The sequence below is a fragment of the Triplophysa rosa genome, linkage group LG16 (genome assembly GCF_024868665.1).
Source record: "Triplophysa rosa linkage group LG16, Trosa_1v2, whole genome shotgun sequence".
Lineage (NCBI taxonomy): Eukaryota > Metazoa > Chordata > Actinopteri > Cypriniformes > Nemacheilidae > Triplophysa > Triplophysa rosa.
In genome coordinates, this window is record NC_079905.1 from 17,976,150 (window position 1) to 17,991,362 (window position 15,213).

A 15,213-nucleotide genomic window follows, 5' to 3' on the forward strand; every position below is an offset into this window, starting at 1 on the left:
ACACTGCATCAAAATGCGATGTCATCAGTTTGTCTAAAATTTTACAGAACGTTAAGTGCGGTTTTACGGACCACGTGTTATGGAGCAGGTGTACATTTCTTTCGTACCAACTAACATTTTGAAAATACGAACATTTTCATGAATCCGAAAAATTACGTTAGAATGACTTTTCGAACGATTTACACAAAAAGTTGTGTGCAAATTGTAATGCGTCACAGGTGCTAAAGTAATTGCATTCAGTATGAATTGAGTAATATTTGTTCATCTATGCACTTAAATGTAGGTGTTTTTTATAAATGATTTTTTTAACAAAGATGACTTATAGACCTGTATGTTTGTGTGGCCACTAGGGGGAGAAAGAGAACCACTATAGAAAGCACGATTAAAGCAACAACGATGCGACAATGAATGAAAAGTTACACCATTAAAGAAAATATTTTTAATATCAAGCTACAATCACACAGAGATACCAAGATACCAAACCCCTTAATCACAGCAGTGACAGAACATGCAAAGTCTATGAGAACACACTCAGACTGTAAGTATTTGTAGTACATCAGTATTCAGTCGTTTTTGTAGCACATCGTCAGTCATGGTGAAAACACTATGAGGCACTATGTTGTGACATTGTCAACGCAAATCTCTGTGTACTCGAGTGAGAACACAGCTTTGCTTTAATGGTCCACCACACCTGGAGAGATGTTGACACAAACACATTTGATCACAGTAAATTAGAAGCGATGGAAAAGTTTGATCCGTAAATAAACCGGCACAGGTGCGGCTGTGCCATATCACCACAATGTAAAATTATTATTTTTTATTGGAAATCCGATCTGGAAAAAAAGGTAACAAGAATCACAGAATGACATGATCCTTTCAGAAGCAGATGTGACGGTGACCCATTTGAGCTGTTAACGCCTTTTGTCATAGATCTGTACTGTTCCCCATTCATATGATTCTGTAAAGAGAAAAGGTCAGCTTTACGAAGGATCCCAATAACTGCGCATTATATAAGCACAAACCGTGAAACTTTTATTCTAGCAATTGAGGTCTCTCATCTATTTTATTTAAATGGTAAAATTGCCATTTTTATTAGACTAGAAATATTCTAACTGATCAGTTCTTACCTGGTTCCTCTTGGCTTCTTTTACCCATCAGCCCCACAAAAGAGTTGATTTTATGCCCTGGAATACATTTCACAAGGGTGTTATTTATTATACGCATGTCAAATATTTCTCTCTCTCTCTCTCTCTCTCTCTCTCTCTCTCTCTCTCTCTCTCGCTCTATCCATCCAGACCCTTAGGGAAATCTTATGGCTACATATACAGTATTGGTTAAACTACGGTTACTGCTGTAAAAAGGTTAAAGGGATACTTCACCCAAAAATGAAAATTCTGTCATCATTGACTTACCTTCGAGTTATTCCAAATCTGTATAAATGTCTTTGTTCTGACGAACACAGAGAAAGATATTTGGAAGAACGCTTATAACCAGACAGATTTTGCCCCCCATTGACTACCACGGTAGGAAAACATACAATGGTAGTCAAAAGTGCCCCAGAACTGTTTGCTGTACATTCTTCAAAAACAAAAATGATAAAGTAATTTTTCCTGCTATGGGAGTCAATGGGCGGCAAGATCTGTCTTGTTATAAGCATTCTTCCAAATATCTTTCTCTGTGTTCATCAGAACAAAGAAATTTATACAGATTTGGAACAACTTGAAGGTGAGTAAATAAGTAAATGATGACAGAATTCTCATCTTTGGGTGAAGTATCCCTTTAAGGTGAAAGACTAGAAAAGTTCCTATTTAACTTTAAACCTTAAACTCTATAGGCCTATTCTACATTGCATTACATACATTGCATCCTTTATGCATACTGCTCTTATAAGCTGTAGTGTTGTTATAATCGCACTTTCAAATCTTTCAGTATGCTGTCTGGGCTTTTTTCAAAACAAGCATTAGTATAGACAACTCTTGTTGTTACTGCGATTACTTACTTTTTCGTGTAATCTGTGCGTTTGCTGCTAGGTTGGAAAAGGTAAAAGATGTATTATAGTCAAATGCATTTTAAGGTTTCATCTTGTCACATTTAAATGTTTTATAGCACTCATGACAGTGATACAGTGGTCTTACCAGAGGACCGTTTCCCCATCAGACCGATGAACTGATGTGGTCGGGGTTTCCTCGTCATGCGCCGAAGTATCTCTCTGAATGGATCCGTCTGAAGCCACTCATCCTGCAACACAAAATTCGATTAGTGGAACATTAGCGTTACAGGATAATCACTCACTGCAGAAGATCAGCCTGCTAATCTCTCTAACAGTTTTAAAACCACCTATTGTTTAAATAACTTTAAAAAATCATACTTACAGTGTAACAACAGAAGGCAATAGGAATTAGCTTCTTATATATAATAACATTTAAATGCTTTTTACTCATGAGAAACAAAAGTGCCTGGCTGTCGTCCAACCCGCAATGTCAAAAGAAACGTGAGCTCCATTCAAAACAAGCAATAGAAGCGTTTACCAATTCAGCACTGGACAGCGACCTGCGTGTTTCATGCATGAATTCCTACTTTTCTCTACTTTCCCTACCATATTTGATAGACTTTACGTGCAACATCATATTGCATGTTACTACAATTTATTATTATTCAGATTCAGATTTTAATTGTTAATACACTGTCCCTGTTATATATAGGCTACACAAATAAAGTTTCGTACAAGTGAAGTAACGCTACAAAAGTACATATATAATAGTAATCCCTTAAGCATAATTCATTGTATATAAAATATTATACCAAATACATTATACAGTACAGATAATGCAATAGTAATTTGATAAGTATGTGTGTTTTTCATGATTATGTAAGCTAACACAAAAATAATAACCCTAAAATCAGCCAAAACCGTTACATTCATACGATATTTATCTAGATGATGGTAAAATCTCGAAAACTCACCTGTATTTGATTGTTGTTTGTCCAGTAATCGGGGTCTTCTTTTGGACCCATTTCCTCTCCAAAAACTTGGCACAAAACAAAAAAGACCACTACAACCGGTACGAAAAATTTCATGATGCAGCCAGTAACTTTTCTTTTCACAAAGCACTTCAAAAACGTAAGCTAAAACGCTTATTTTCTTCCGAGTATGTGTTTCTCTTCTATTTCAATATCTTCCACATACAGTATAATACAGGTCTTCAGTGCGCGTCTCCGCTGCACGTTTCCGTGACAAAGCTGACTGGAGCGCACGGCTTTATAGCAAAGCAACAGGGAGGTGACGGGTTCCTTCCGACGTTTAAAATCAATAAAACTTATTTTTTATTAGTCCGTTTGCAGTAAGGACTCCCAGTGACTAATACTGTGCTTTAATATTTTGCTCTCGGTGTATCTAAAGTTGAAAAATCACTTTCTGGAGCTCTGCTGATCTGATCTCTATTAGACAGCAGACACGAGTGACGTTATGATCGGCTAATTCGACGCAAGCATTACGAAGTTCCGCCATCGTCTGAGCAAACACATGAATGCAGATTAGTCGTTTTAAACTTATTCTGCGTCAGAGATGGGGCTTGTTAATATAGATATGACAGGAAATCAAGAGCAACAGAAATGTTTCCGTTATCCTTAACAACTCTTTTATGAAACATATTTCAAAGACTTTTATTATGCGTTCTGTAAAATGACACATAAATGTCACTTTAATTAAAACAGAGGCTCTCTTTTTATAAAATACTACCCATATGGTTGTGGAGTTGAGGTTATATCATAATTTGATGAATAACTGTTGACATTTTTGCATATGGCAGACACGTTTATCTAAAGCAACTTATAGTGCATCTAATACATTGTAATTCTTTTATCTGCTTCATGCTGCTAATGCAATGCTGTAGCTGCATTAATAAAAAATATAAATTTTTACATCACAGCTACATTAGGTTATTCAGATCACTATTGATTTCTGGGTTCTTAATAAGGTTCTATGGCTCTTAACTCCCTTTGCTTCTAATTGAAACCTTCAGATTTACAAGTGTTGGCTTGTCTTTCACACAGCCTACAAAGCCTGTGTGTCATTTTTACACCACAGAGTCTCTGAGGGAGACAGTAGTCATATGCGCAGGGTTAAATGAGTGTTTTTCATGACAAGCATGGAGAGGACACTCGGAGGTGGATGACCCATGGAGGAAGAGGGGACCAAGCTAATTTCCATGAGAAAGGACTCTTGTTTCAGCACACAGATGTCCACACACCCCAAACAGCTCTTCAAACCTCAAGTGCTTTTATTAGCAACAATGATGTCTCTTTATTTAATCATGTGTTAATATCATATGCAAATGTTGTTAGTATGCCTAACACAAACAAAACTTGTTCTTTTTCATTTGCAATTGTATGGTTTTTGCATGTGAGCCTTTTGCGTTTTTTACATCTTTGGCACTCTGTTATTTAAGACGGCAAATATTGCAAAAGAAAACAAAACTTGAGTTTGAGTGGTCAAGGACATGAATCTATCTTCTGACTTCTTTTTTAGCGTGGATTGGTCAGGTAATATTGCAGAGTGATCTGTGTTCTGAGAAGTAAAAATGAGCTTAGGTTGAAGAGGTTCCCTATCATGAACACTTGTTCCAATGTCATTTTATATTGAAATTGTTTATTCAAAAATATGACATGCCATTACTTTCATTGAGAGGATAGAGGACAGGAAAAAGAATGAAAGAAAAATATTGCGGTGATAGATGGACTCATTTGATCTTTTCAGAGAGAGAGAGACAGATGGTGAACATCACACATTTACAGAACAATGTTTTTAAAACTGTGGATCTGCTATTCATATCAATTTTCTTCTGTTTTCAAGAACACAGGGCTTTGGGGTTTGAACCCCTAAAGATGATTCCCTCTTTCTCTTTGAAGAAACAGATGTTGAAAGAGAACATTATATAAAGAAAACAATAGTACTATTGGTCAGTGTTCCCTAGAAGACTCAAAGAGAATAAGTATAGCCTATTTTTCTTTAAACAATTGACGGGTTGTTGTAGTCAAGCCTTCAAATGTAAGAGCATTTTTTTGGCTTGCTTACCAAATATGTTTTAGAAGATTGCTTGTTAAATTACTCTCCTTATGTTGTTCAAATAGGAGCAGCCTTATTACTTTTCCTAAATTGAAACCACTCTTACGTGTCACAATGGGAGTGTACAGTCATCATAAAAAAATACAGAAGAAACAAAAAAGTGCAAGTGTTTTCTTGGACATGCATTCTTAGTTTTTAAAGTCATCGGAGAGCTGTAGTTGCCAAATGGCGTCTATTTTGTTCCTGTGGAAAATAGGAAAAGAGAGAAGCAGAATGTACTCAAAATAAACCTTTGCATTCGTAACTGAGTGTATTTCAACGATGAGTATTTGTACAAAAATACAATGTGATGTATTTTTAAATCTTGAACAATTACTGACTAGACTTCATTCTAAGAACTCTGTGCTCTAATTAGAAATAAAACAGAGACAGCTAGCGTAAGGATTGAGTACACAGAGAACAGACCGCAGCAGGAGCACTGAAGCATGCCGAGAGCAATTACTTTATCACCGTCACCACATGGATAATGTTTGCACCTGAATTTATACCGAGCCATGTTTATTCAGACTACTGCTGATATCTTATTCTCTATCTCTGATGTTTTTTGGCAGGTAACATCAACTTTTCACGGCTTATGAGTTTCTTTAATTTGGTTTTTAACAAAGCGTCTGTTGTTTTTGAAAAAGGTAAGATCTGTTGATCCTACATGTCATGATGCTGAAGTTAAACTATGAATGAAAATGCTGGCATGCTGCACATTATGTACTTTTTGAAGTCTTTTTCTTTCGAGTTAAAAATGTTCCATTCAAACTCTATGGCGTGGCAATGTAACGGAACAGAACAGAACACAAGACAAGGAACCAATGACAAACTGTGTCAACAGGAATTCTTTTCATCTTAATTATTAAAATATTTCATTATTTGTTTTGCACAGTACAGTACTATGAACACAGCATGAAAAGTATGAGGCACAATTAAAAGTGAAGCCCATGTACAGAAGCACAGTTCAATATTTAATGCACTATCCTTGCCAGCTACATTTGTATTTTACAAGTTGAATCTAACATTTACAGGCCAAAATACAGAATAGTATACCTATATTTAATAAGCACCACATCAAACATTGTAAATTGTAATGACAATAGTAAAACATGGGTGATCATCTATTTATCCAAGTGTTATAACAGGAGTCTAAATGTGTAGGTCATGCCCTGCTTTGTGTGAACGCATGTAGCATATTGATTTTTTGCCTTGGGTTCTGTTATATTACTATGCCATGCAGTATTAAAACAAGCCTTTTCACCTCGTATGATGCAGTAAGGTTGTATTTATTAACATTAGCATTTTTAAATCACAAGTTAGTTAATGTACATTATTTCATGCACAGACCCACAGTGAACTAACATCTGTATTGAGATTCACTAATATTAACAAAAAGTAATAAATGCTGAAATGCTGTTTTTAGGCCTATTATTGTTAACAAATATACAGTATTAATGCAAAGGGTTTGTTTATTGTATTATATTGTGTTATTCCCTTTAATTCCATTTTTTTTAAAACACAAACTTTTCGTTTTAATTTAATTTGTCGAAATTGCATAAATTATGTATGTTTGCTTGCCCTCATAGCCCATATCTCTATATTTATCTGGCTATCTTATTTTTCTTGGTTGGTTTCTGAAACATCAGCCTGTCCACCATTGGTTGGATAAACAGATGATAATACTGTCACAAACTCGTGTAATTCTGTTCGACTGATGCTATGTCCAGAGGTGTAAAAAGTACTCAAAAATGTTACTCAAGTGAAAGTACAAATACTGAGTGAAAATTTTACTCAAGTAAAAGTACAAGTACCTGGCCAGAAACATACTCCAGTAAAAGTAAAAAAGTACCACATTAAAATTGTACTTGAGTATTAAAAAAGTAAATGTAACAGCAATAATAAAAACTAGAGATTCTCGTTTAAGCATTTAATCTTTCACAATATTAAGTGAATGAACCACATACAATGTTGAATCCTGCTTTAGAACTGCTTGTATTTAATTTAGCTTGTATTTAACTCTTGCAGTTTTATCAAACTATAAGACATGCCTAATTCTAATATGCAACATGCTACTCAAAGCTATACAACCTCTGGTTTAACTTCAGCAGAAGCTGATTTTCAAAATTGTTAGAGGAGCTTAAAGTAGGCCTTGTAATGACAGATCAACAGTGCTGAATATAGCTTTGTTCACAGTGATTGAAGACACGTTTGACTTGGAAAACAGAGTCAACTTCCAGTTGCTTACTGCTGGAAGCGTGGGTGGAGATCCCGATCTTTCTCTTCTGTGCCGTCAATTTAGAGTAGTTTTTGAGATAATTGGGGTGCATTCTCTGTAAAACAAATGTTTTTTTTAAAAAACATGTCTTTATATTGGTATGCAATATAAATGTAACTTAATTACACTTATACACTCTCTGATTAAAGCATTAATAAAAACTGAGACATTTCCATCCAAATGCACATTTTATAATGTTAAACACATGTTGATTTTAGAGAAACAATATAATTTAGTGACTATCGAACGTAAATTTATATTTGTCATTGACAAAACACAGAACTGTAAGGCTGGCATGACAGGGTGTATTGATTCAGTAGTCATTTGTAATGATTTAGTTGCATTAGTTTTACATAAAATACAATGTGATTTTCAGTAAGCCAGATTTAACAGAAGAAACACATTTTCACACGTGGGCGAGCAATTCAAGAATATATTTTCTTGCGCATGAATTCAACCACTTGAGATCGCAGGATAATAATGGTGATTCAAAGCAATAAAGCTAACATTATAATGCCAAAGTTGCCGAAACCATCAACAACTGTTACAGATTGTACACAGTTACCGTAGCAAATAATTTACAGACAGTTATGCATTCCTAACATTTTATTACATATGGCTAATATCGGTAATAGCGAACCTAGGCCTAATACAGATACGCGGCTTGCCAGTCAAGGTCAAAAAGCACAAAAAGTAGCAGTAAACCAAAAAACTAACTTACTTCAATATGCTTCTTTAAGTTTCATGGAGAACATTTGAAGCCAGATATTTCCTTGGTGAGAGACAAAGAATACACTTCATCTTATACTAATTCCTATACATTCCACCACAAGAAAAGAATTCGCTAAGGTACGTCCATGGGTGCTCTTAATCCTGTGGCTGATGAACTGTATTTTGACCTGTATTCGAATCGTGTTCCTCCATTTTCTTCCACTGATTATTTCTCTCAGGTCAAGGTCAAGGTGCTGTAAATTGTGGGAACTGATGTGACATGACGTCACTTCCAAAGGACCAATGAACATGTCTGGCCAATTTCACTGAATGGTAATGAATCTCATTGGCTGAATAAATAACATTTATATTAAACTTGGCATCAGCGCAATTCAATTGGTTCATTAGTAGTAAGGGAAGTTAGAGGAAAGTGATCTCCAAAAATGAGTACTTTTTGAGTGTAAATTCAATTGTAAGGAGTAAAAAGTACTTTTTTCTTTAAAAATGTAATTAAGTAAAAGTACAAGTATTCATTTTTATTTGTACTCAAGTAAAGTACAAATCCCCCAAAATAATACTTAAGTACAGTAATCAAGTAAAATTACTCTTAAGTACTTTACACCTCTGGTTATGTCACAACATGTAGCTTACTTATAGTCATTTCTACTCACAAAATCCCACTGGCACTTATATATATTTAGTCTCAAAATGAAATACACAGCCTTTTTATGCAAGATTGTGATGTTCAGGTAATGCATGTCTGAGACGGTAGTGCAGTGAATTACTTAAAAACAATTCCAGCTGTGCATAACCGACTAACAGTCCAAAAACTAAAACATGCCTTTAACCGAATGCTTTATATTATCTTAACACCTAAGACCCTTTTAAGTACTTTTCTCTGGAAGATATACCTCCTCCTAATTGAAGTACACTACACACAAGTGTGTACTTCAGTTCCTCCCAAATGCTGGTCATTTGTTAAAATACAGCAATCAGGCAAATGTGACTGCCGTTCCTCAGTGTCCTGGTCTGTCAATGGCCAGCTTTTCCTCTTATTTGTCATGTCCCCTGGATGCTCCGTCGTATTTCCATTCAGCAGCACAGACATTCCCATTTATAGCGACTTTAATTATGGCGGTACACTTATGCAGTGCTCCTTATGCAGACTGAATGGGGCCGATCCTGCCAAGTGTAATGGGGAGGGCCTGGCGGAGCTTTCAGTCGCCTTAAACCATGTTCATTATTCCCTGACTGGAATGCAATGATTATGAACATTGGGGATGCTAGAGCGGGGTGTGCTAACATCTCCTCTGATGAGCTTTTATAAAAGCTTGCGTGTAGGATTTTCCTTTGCGATTTTGATCACTGCATGCAGACATTTATGAAAATGAAAACAAATGTATTCATTTTTTATCTGACTGGCTTTGTCATATCCTTTCCGACGTTGTTTTAATCAGGCCTAGATGTGGTATAGGACAGCAGCAGTAACCTTTGCAAGAGTAGAACGTCCTTACCACGCTGCAAATTAATCAAATTAAACTTGGCATCTATAATTTGAACAGTGTGATTGATAAGGCCCAACGTGAACCATTCAATATGATGTCATTGGCCATATCCCTTCATCAAGCAACATATGACTAAATGGAGCCTTGTGCTTTTAATGTAATGCGGAAAATGTTTTACTGTCCCACAATGAGAAGACTATCAATCAGCCATAGAGTCGTGTAAGAGCATATTTAGGTGTGTGCGTGTATACTGAATGTTGACTCAATGGGGGCGTGTATGAGGGAGTGTCACGCATCTCTCTTACATGCTCTCTCTGCAGTAGGCGGTTCAAACCTTTCATGTGTGTCACAGAGGGCAGAACTCACTGAAGACTGAACGTCAACCAGCTTCAATTATCCACATTGTGAACCCCGTCAGCGACATCTTCATTCTCCTCAAGCTTTTGTCCACAAGGTGGAGTCACGGCTGGACACCTGTCCTGTGGCTACAGGTCAAGATGCGTCTGTTCTATAATAGATGCAGTGCACTTACTGTCAGGAAGAAAACAAAGAAGAGACTTCAGGAATTTTTCTGAAAGCTTGTTTTGCTGTTTTGTGGTGTTATGATACAACTGGACTGAATGTCAAGATCTGATTCGTCACCTTCATCTAGGGTTGAAGCTATTGTTTTTGGTCATTGTTGGAGGGGGCGGTTGAACAGAGTTGTCTGAACAGGCTTAGTGATGATTAAGATCTGAAGCTTGTCAGTGCATATTAAGTTACTACCAGTCAAGTCTAGGGGTGTCACAATATAATGTCACTGTCAATAACCGTGATTTTAAAAACTATGATTATTGATACCATGTTATTTCTACACATATGATAGTATTGTAAATAATTCAGCAGCCGTTTGAAGTTTTGCCCTAAGATAGTTACAAAGTCAAAATAAACCAAATTAAAGATGAATCTGACTCATAGTATTAAAAATAAGACTTCGTGAAAATATCGTTACAATGATTCTTTTGGCGAAAATCTGAAATTGTGACAGTATTACACTCAACTCAACTCTAGTTGTTTTGTTTTTGCAATTCAGATCATTTACTGACAAATAAAGTTTTGAGAATTAACTTTATATCTGTAACATCATGACACATTTTGATACTGCAAAAAAATGCCAATTTATTCTTAACAAGGGCCACTAGGACCTCAACTAACTTTCGAAGGGGGCTCGTGAATAATTAAATTATATGACACAAGAAAAAAAAAGTCAAATTATAAATATTTAAAAAACTAAATATGGTTATTTTTATAGCGTATATAATGTACATCATTCTAGTTGCCAAGATCTAAAGCAGGGAAGGACCTGGAAGGCCAATGTCCCAACCAGCTCCCACAAACCTGCCTTGAAGTTTCTAGCCCTGCATCCCAATTTACATACTATCTGTCCCAAATGGTATTTAGAATAAAAAAAATATTTTACAAACCTTAGTATGCTGAAACGAGTTTTCTCGAAGTACCCATGTGGTCTTTTTTTGGTGAAAACTCAAAGTGCAGATCCATGAACACTCAAACGGCTGATATAGAGGGTATGCACATGACGTCACGTCCCCATGTAAACAACATGTGAACACGCCGAAGCACGTTCCCTTTAAGGGCAAAACACTCAGAAAAATGGCTGCTTACAATATCAGGAAACGCAATTACGCGCAACATTTCAGTGTCCAGTGTTCAATTCAAGTCATAAGGATCACCGTCGAGTCCAACTGCTTTTCATTTCAGCAAATAATTGCATGTTTTAGTCCCAGTTTCTTTGTTTCTCCTATTGAATGCAGTCATTTCGCTGCGTGTTTTGCCACTCGGTGGGGCGTGTCCATGCACTCAAGGGCACGTGCCCCAGCATATTAACGTGGGAAAGTGAGGTCATTGCATACCCTTTGCTACCCATGACTCACTGTGAGAGAGAGGAGTTTAGCAACGCTACACTGCATTACTAATATTAAATAAGTGATGCTTCACTGAATTAATAAATGTATGTATACAGTAAACATGCATAGAGGAGCTATATTTTAAGGTGTGTGACTGTTCATAATGATCCCAGTGTCATCTAGGAGCCCTCCCTAAATCCTTGGTGTTTCGAGTCAGACGACATCATGCAGGAGTGTTTTTTTGGCACTTTCAAGGACCATAGGTTGTCTACATGGTTAAGTTTAGGGTGTGGGTTAGGGTATCGTAGGACTCTAAACAACAAAGATTTAGTCAAAACCAACAAGCCCACGGATCTGACTTGAAACACCAAGTTTTTAGTGAGAGCTGTCATCTAGGCAACAAGGGTCATGTCTGTTTCATGTTACTATGTCTAGTATGTCCCAATACATGCATACTGTTTTACTACAAACTAAAATGTGCATATTTTTACATAACTAAAGCAGTACATACTTTTAGGGCATACATAGTATAATTAGGTGTCTTGGGACACAATGCAGTAATTCTGAAGAATGTGATTAGCTGCATCGGGTGTGTTTAATTATGGTTGAAGCTAAACTCTGCAGGACACCGGCCTTCCAGGACCAGGTTGCCCGCCTCTGCTCTAGAACATTGGAAAGGAACTGTCAGTGGGGGTGCCTTCAGTATTTTGGTGGACAATGGGGGGCCTTGAAAAAGGTTGAGATTCAGTGGTTTAAACCTTCAAATATCACCATGTATCAGAAAAAGTGCCTGCAATATCAGAGGCAAATGTTCACTCACTGAGAACTTTATTCGTAACACCTGTTTGTGGCAGCAGTGCTGTAAATCATGCAGTTGAAGGTAATTTTCACATCAACCATCACAATGAGGAAAATGTGAGCTCAGTGATTTGGCAAGATTGTTGGTGTCAGATGGGGGTTTGAGTTTTTCTATTGGGACAAAACACGATTTTACTCAAAATGGTGCCAAAACAAGAACACATTCAGTGAGCATCAGTTGATGGGAGAAGTAAACCAAGAGCTGAGAGAAAGTCCATGGTGACTTAAATAAGCACCATGTACAGTTGTGATAAGCAAAATACCATCTCATAATTCACATGTTAAATCTTGAAGGGGAATAGGAACATCAGACTATGTTGGGTTTCTTCCTATAGTACATTCACATTAAAGGGACAGTTCACCCAAAATTGTGTCATCATTTACTCACCCTCGAGTTGCTCCAAATCTGTATACATTTCTTTGTTCTGATGAACAGAAAGATATTTGGAAGAATGTTTGTAACCAAACAATCCTTGGTCACCAATGAGTTCTATATCTATTTATATCTGAAGACAAATTACAATACAATGGTAGACAAAAGTGCCCCAGAACTGTTTGCTTTCCTACATTCTTCAAAATATATTCTTTTGTGTTCAACAGAACAAAGTAGTACGACTTTGGCTTTATCCAAAGCGACTGAAGTTTCCTTAAGGCGTACATTTGATCAGCATGTGTGTTTTTTAAGAAATCCATTGCTAATGCTGCACTGTAAAAAGCGAACAGTTGAATCAACTTAAAACAATTACTTCAATTGGTAACACCTAAAAAAATTATGTTTTTTCAACTTATTATTTTGCTTTTGACCAACTTAATATCGCAAGGTCAGTTAAACTCAATTATTACATTCATTCTATCCTAATATTTACATTACCCTAACATAATTTTACTGCATTCCAACTTAAATGTATTCAATGTTTATTTTATTACAAACATTAAATTCATACTTCATTATTGCTAAAAATATATTTTTTATTTGTGATTTTTCCTGAAAACAAATTTTATCAAGAGACTCAAGCTGCTTTTGACAATAGAATTTATTAAAAACATACACAATGACAGCATTCTCTGCATTGCAAAAATGTTTACAAAACAAACTTAACATTTCATTAACATTGACTGATCCATTCCATTTTTTATACTGCACCAAACCTTATATGCCCACAACTGAGCTTTTAAAATATTCATAAAAATATATTTCAAAAACATCATGACATACTCTTTATAACAGCACAGTAGTCACAGAGCTACAGGGAATCAATCCATAGATATAATCATAAACATTAAATGAGAAGTGCTTCAATGTGACATTTACTGTAATCTACTAAAAAAAGACTCTGAACTCTGTGTGACATTTTGTGTTGATCAAGTTGCAAGAAAACTTTCTGGAAGACCTCGAAAGTAAATCGAAGGGGTTTCGGATAAACCAAGTTGATTACGTACATCATACCCATGAGAAGTGCACAAGCTGATGTGACCGAAGTCACTTGATTCAAAATTTTCACACCCTCAATCACAATGCATATGTCGTCAGGCGGTTGAAGAAATTCTCCTCCCTCCTTCCCGAACAATGTACACTGCAATGGTGAGCTGCGCAAGGTCACTTTCACAATCATCTGCCTGGTCAACCTAAGGTAGTGTAAATAAAAAAACAATCATTGCCTTTTGCCGGCATAACACAAATAAACTTTGTTCTAAAAATAAAAAATATGCCACTTGCGTACTCTTTGATTAGGTCTTTCGGATTTTCTCCCAGGAAAAAAATAAGAGCCTTTAGCGCACAGTCCCTCCTGATGTGAATGTTTCCAGTCTGTGGTAAAGCAATTGAAATTATTTATTTTATTTTTAAACATTTTTGCATATAGCAAAGGACAAGAAAAAAAAACAAGTAAAAATTTGTATCAATAACTGCACAGATAATTAAGCAATGTATCTTAATCAGTCACTAGTTACATTTATAATTTTGTCTAAAAATGTTTAAATTACTAACTGGTTACCAACACGCCATGAAACACAAATTTGGTCATCAGATTACGTTGCTGATAAGTAACAGTCACATATTTTGGCTAGCTGGGTAAGCTTGATATAGTAATGTGAAACACACGCACCTCATCCAAACCTTGAATAGGCCCTTTTCACAATGACATCACTTAACTTCCGCCTTTTCGCAAAGCAGTGTATCATAACATCCGTCTTGCAACAAAGAAGAAGAACTTCCGTTTTGCCGTCGCGCTGGAATTTAACAACAGTGAAATAAAACTGACAGAACACGTATTCAAGTACTTATCCTAGCACCTTTGCTAACACAAAAAGAAAACAAAACGCTTACCGTCATAATCAAACAGGTACTGTTCAACGAAGAATTTGTATCCTTTATCTAGCTTTGATCTTGTCGTAAAAGCGAAAATTTGTCTGCAAGACGTTGTACATCATCTAGGCGTATTTGTGGCAGATGTGCAAGGGACTTGGTCAACTCCATTCTGAGACGCTAGAGGAAGTAACTTCTTGAGTTTTACTGGTGGATGGCAAACCAGCTTGTAGGTGCATTACCGCCACCTTATGAACTGGAGCGCTAGCGGAAGTAAAGATACACTGCTTCGTGGCAGAACGTTAGATGTGTGACGTCATGTGAAAAGGGCATATTTACGGGTTGCTCCTGCCCTTGAACAGATCACTCCTATTAGATTACCCATGTATGCATGGAGCTGAGCAAGAAACATGTCTTCCAAAGCTCCGCATTGGTCTGAAATTAAAAAGGAAATATGAACCAACAACAACAGCCAAAAAAAACTGTATTATACAAACCAAAATAATGTATTTGTCAAGTAACACCAGAAACTAACTTTAACCTGTTTT

At 36.3% G+C, this 15,213-nt stretch overlaps 1 protein-coding gene and 1 long non-coding RNA gene across 3 annotated transcripts; both read right to left on the reverse strand.

The window, feature by feature from the left end:
• Nucleotides 1–425: 425 nt before the first annotated feature.
• On the reverse strand, nucleotides 426–3,495 carry tac1 (tachykinin precursor 1). 2 transcript variants are annotated; one of them, XM_057355053.1, is made up of 5 exons: nucleotides 2,965–3,495; nucleotides 2,136–2,238; nucleotides 2,000–2,026; nucleotides 1,128–1,184; nucleotides 426–958 (listed from the first exon to the last, which is right to left on the reverse strand). In XM_057355053.1, the coding sequence occupies exons 1-5, from the start codon at nucleotides 3,076–3,078 to the stop codon at nucleotides 912–914; spliced, it is 348 nt and encodes a 115-aa protein (XP_057211036.1). In that variant the 5' UTR covers nucleotides 3,079–3,495; the 3' UTR covers nucleotides 426–911. The 2 variants fall into 2 exon arrangements, with proteins under 2 accessions (XP_057211036.1, XP_057211037.1); XM_057355054.1 differs by having other exon boundaries at nucleotides 2,000–2,023; nucleotides 2,965–3,492.
• A 10,153-nt stretch (nucleotides 3,496–13,648) lies between these two features.
• Nucleotides 13,649–14,655, reverse strand: LOC130567343 (uncharacterized). Its single transcript, XR_008964573.1, has 3 exons — nucleotides 14,466–14,655; nucleotides 14,082–14,167; nucleotides 13,649–13,986 (listed from the first exon to the last, which is right to left on the reverse strand). It is a non-coding gene; the product is annotated as an uncharacterized LOC130567343 (long non-coding RNA).
• Between the last annotated feature and the right edge of the window lie 558 nt (nucleotides 14,656–15,213).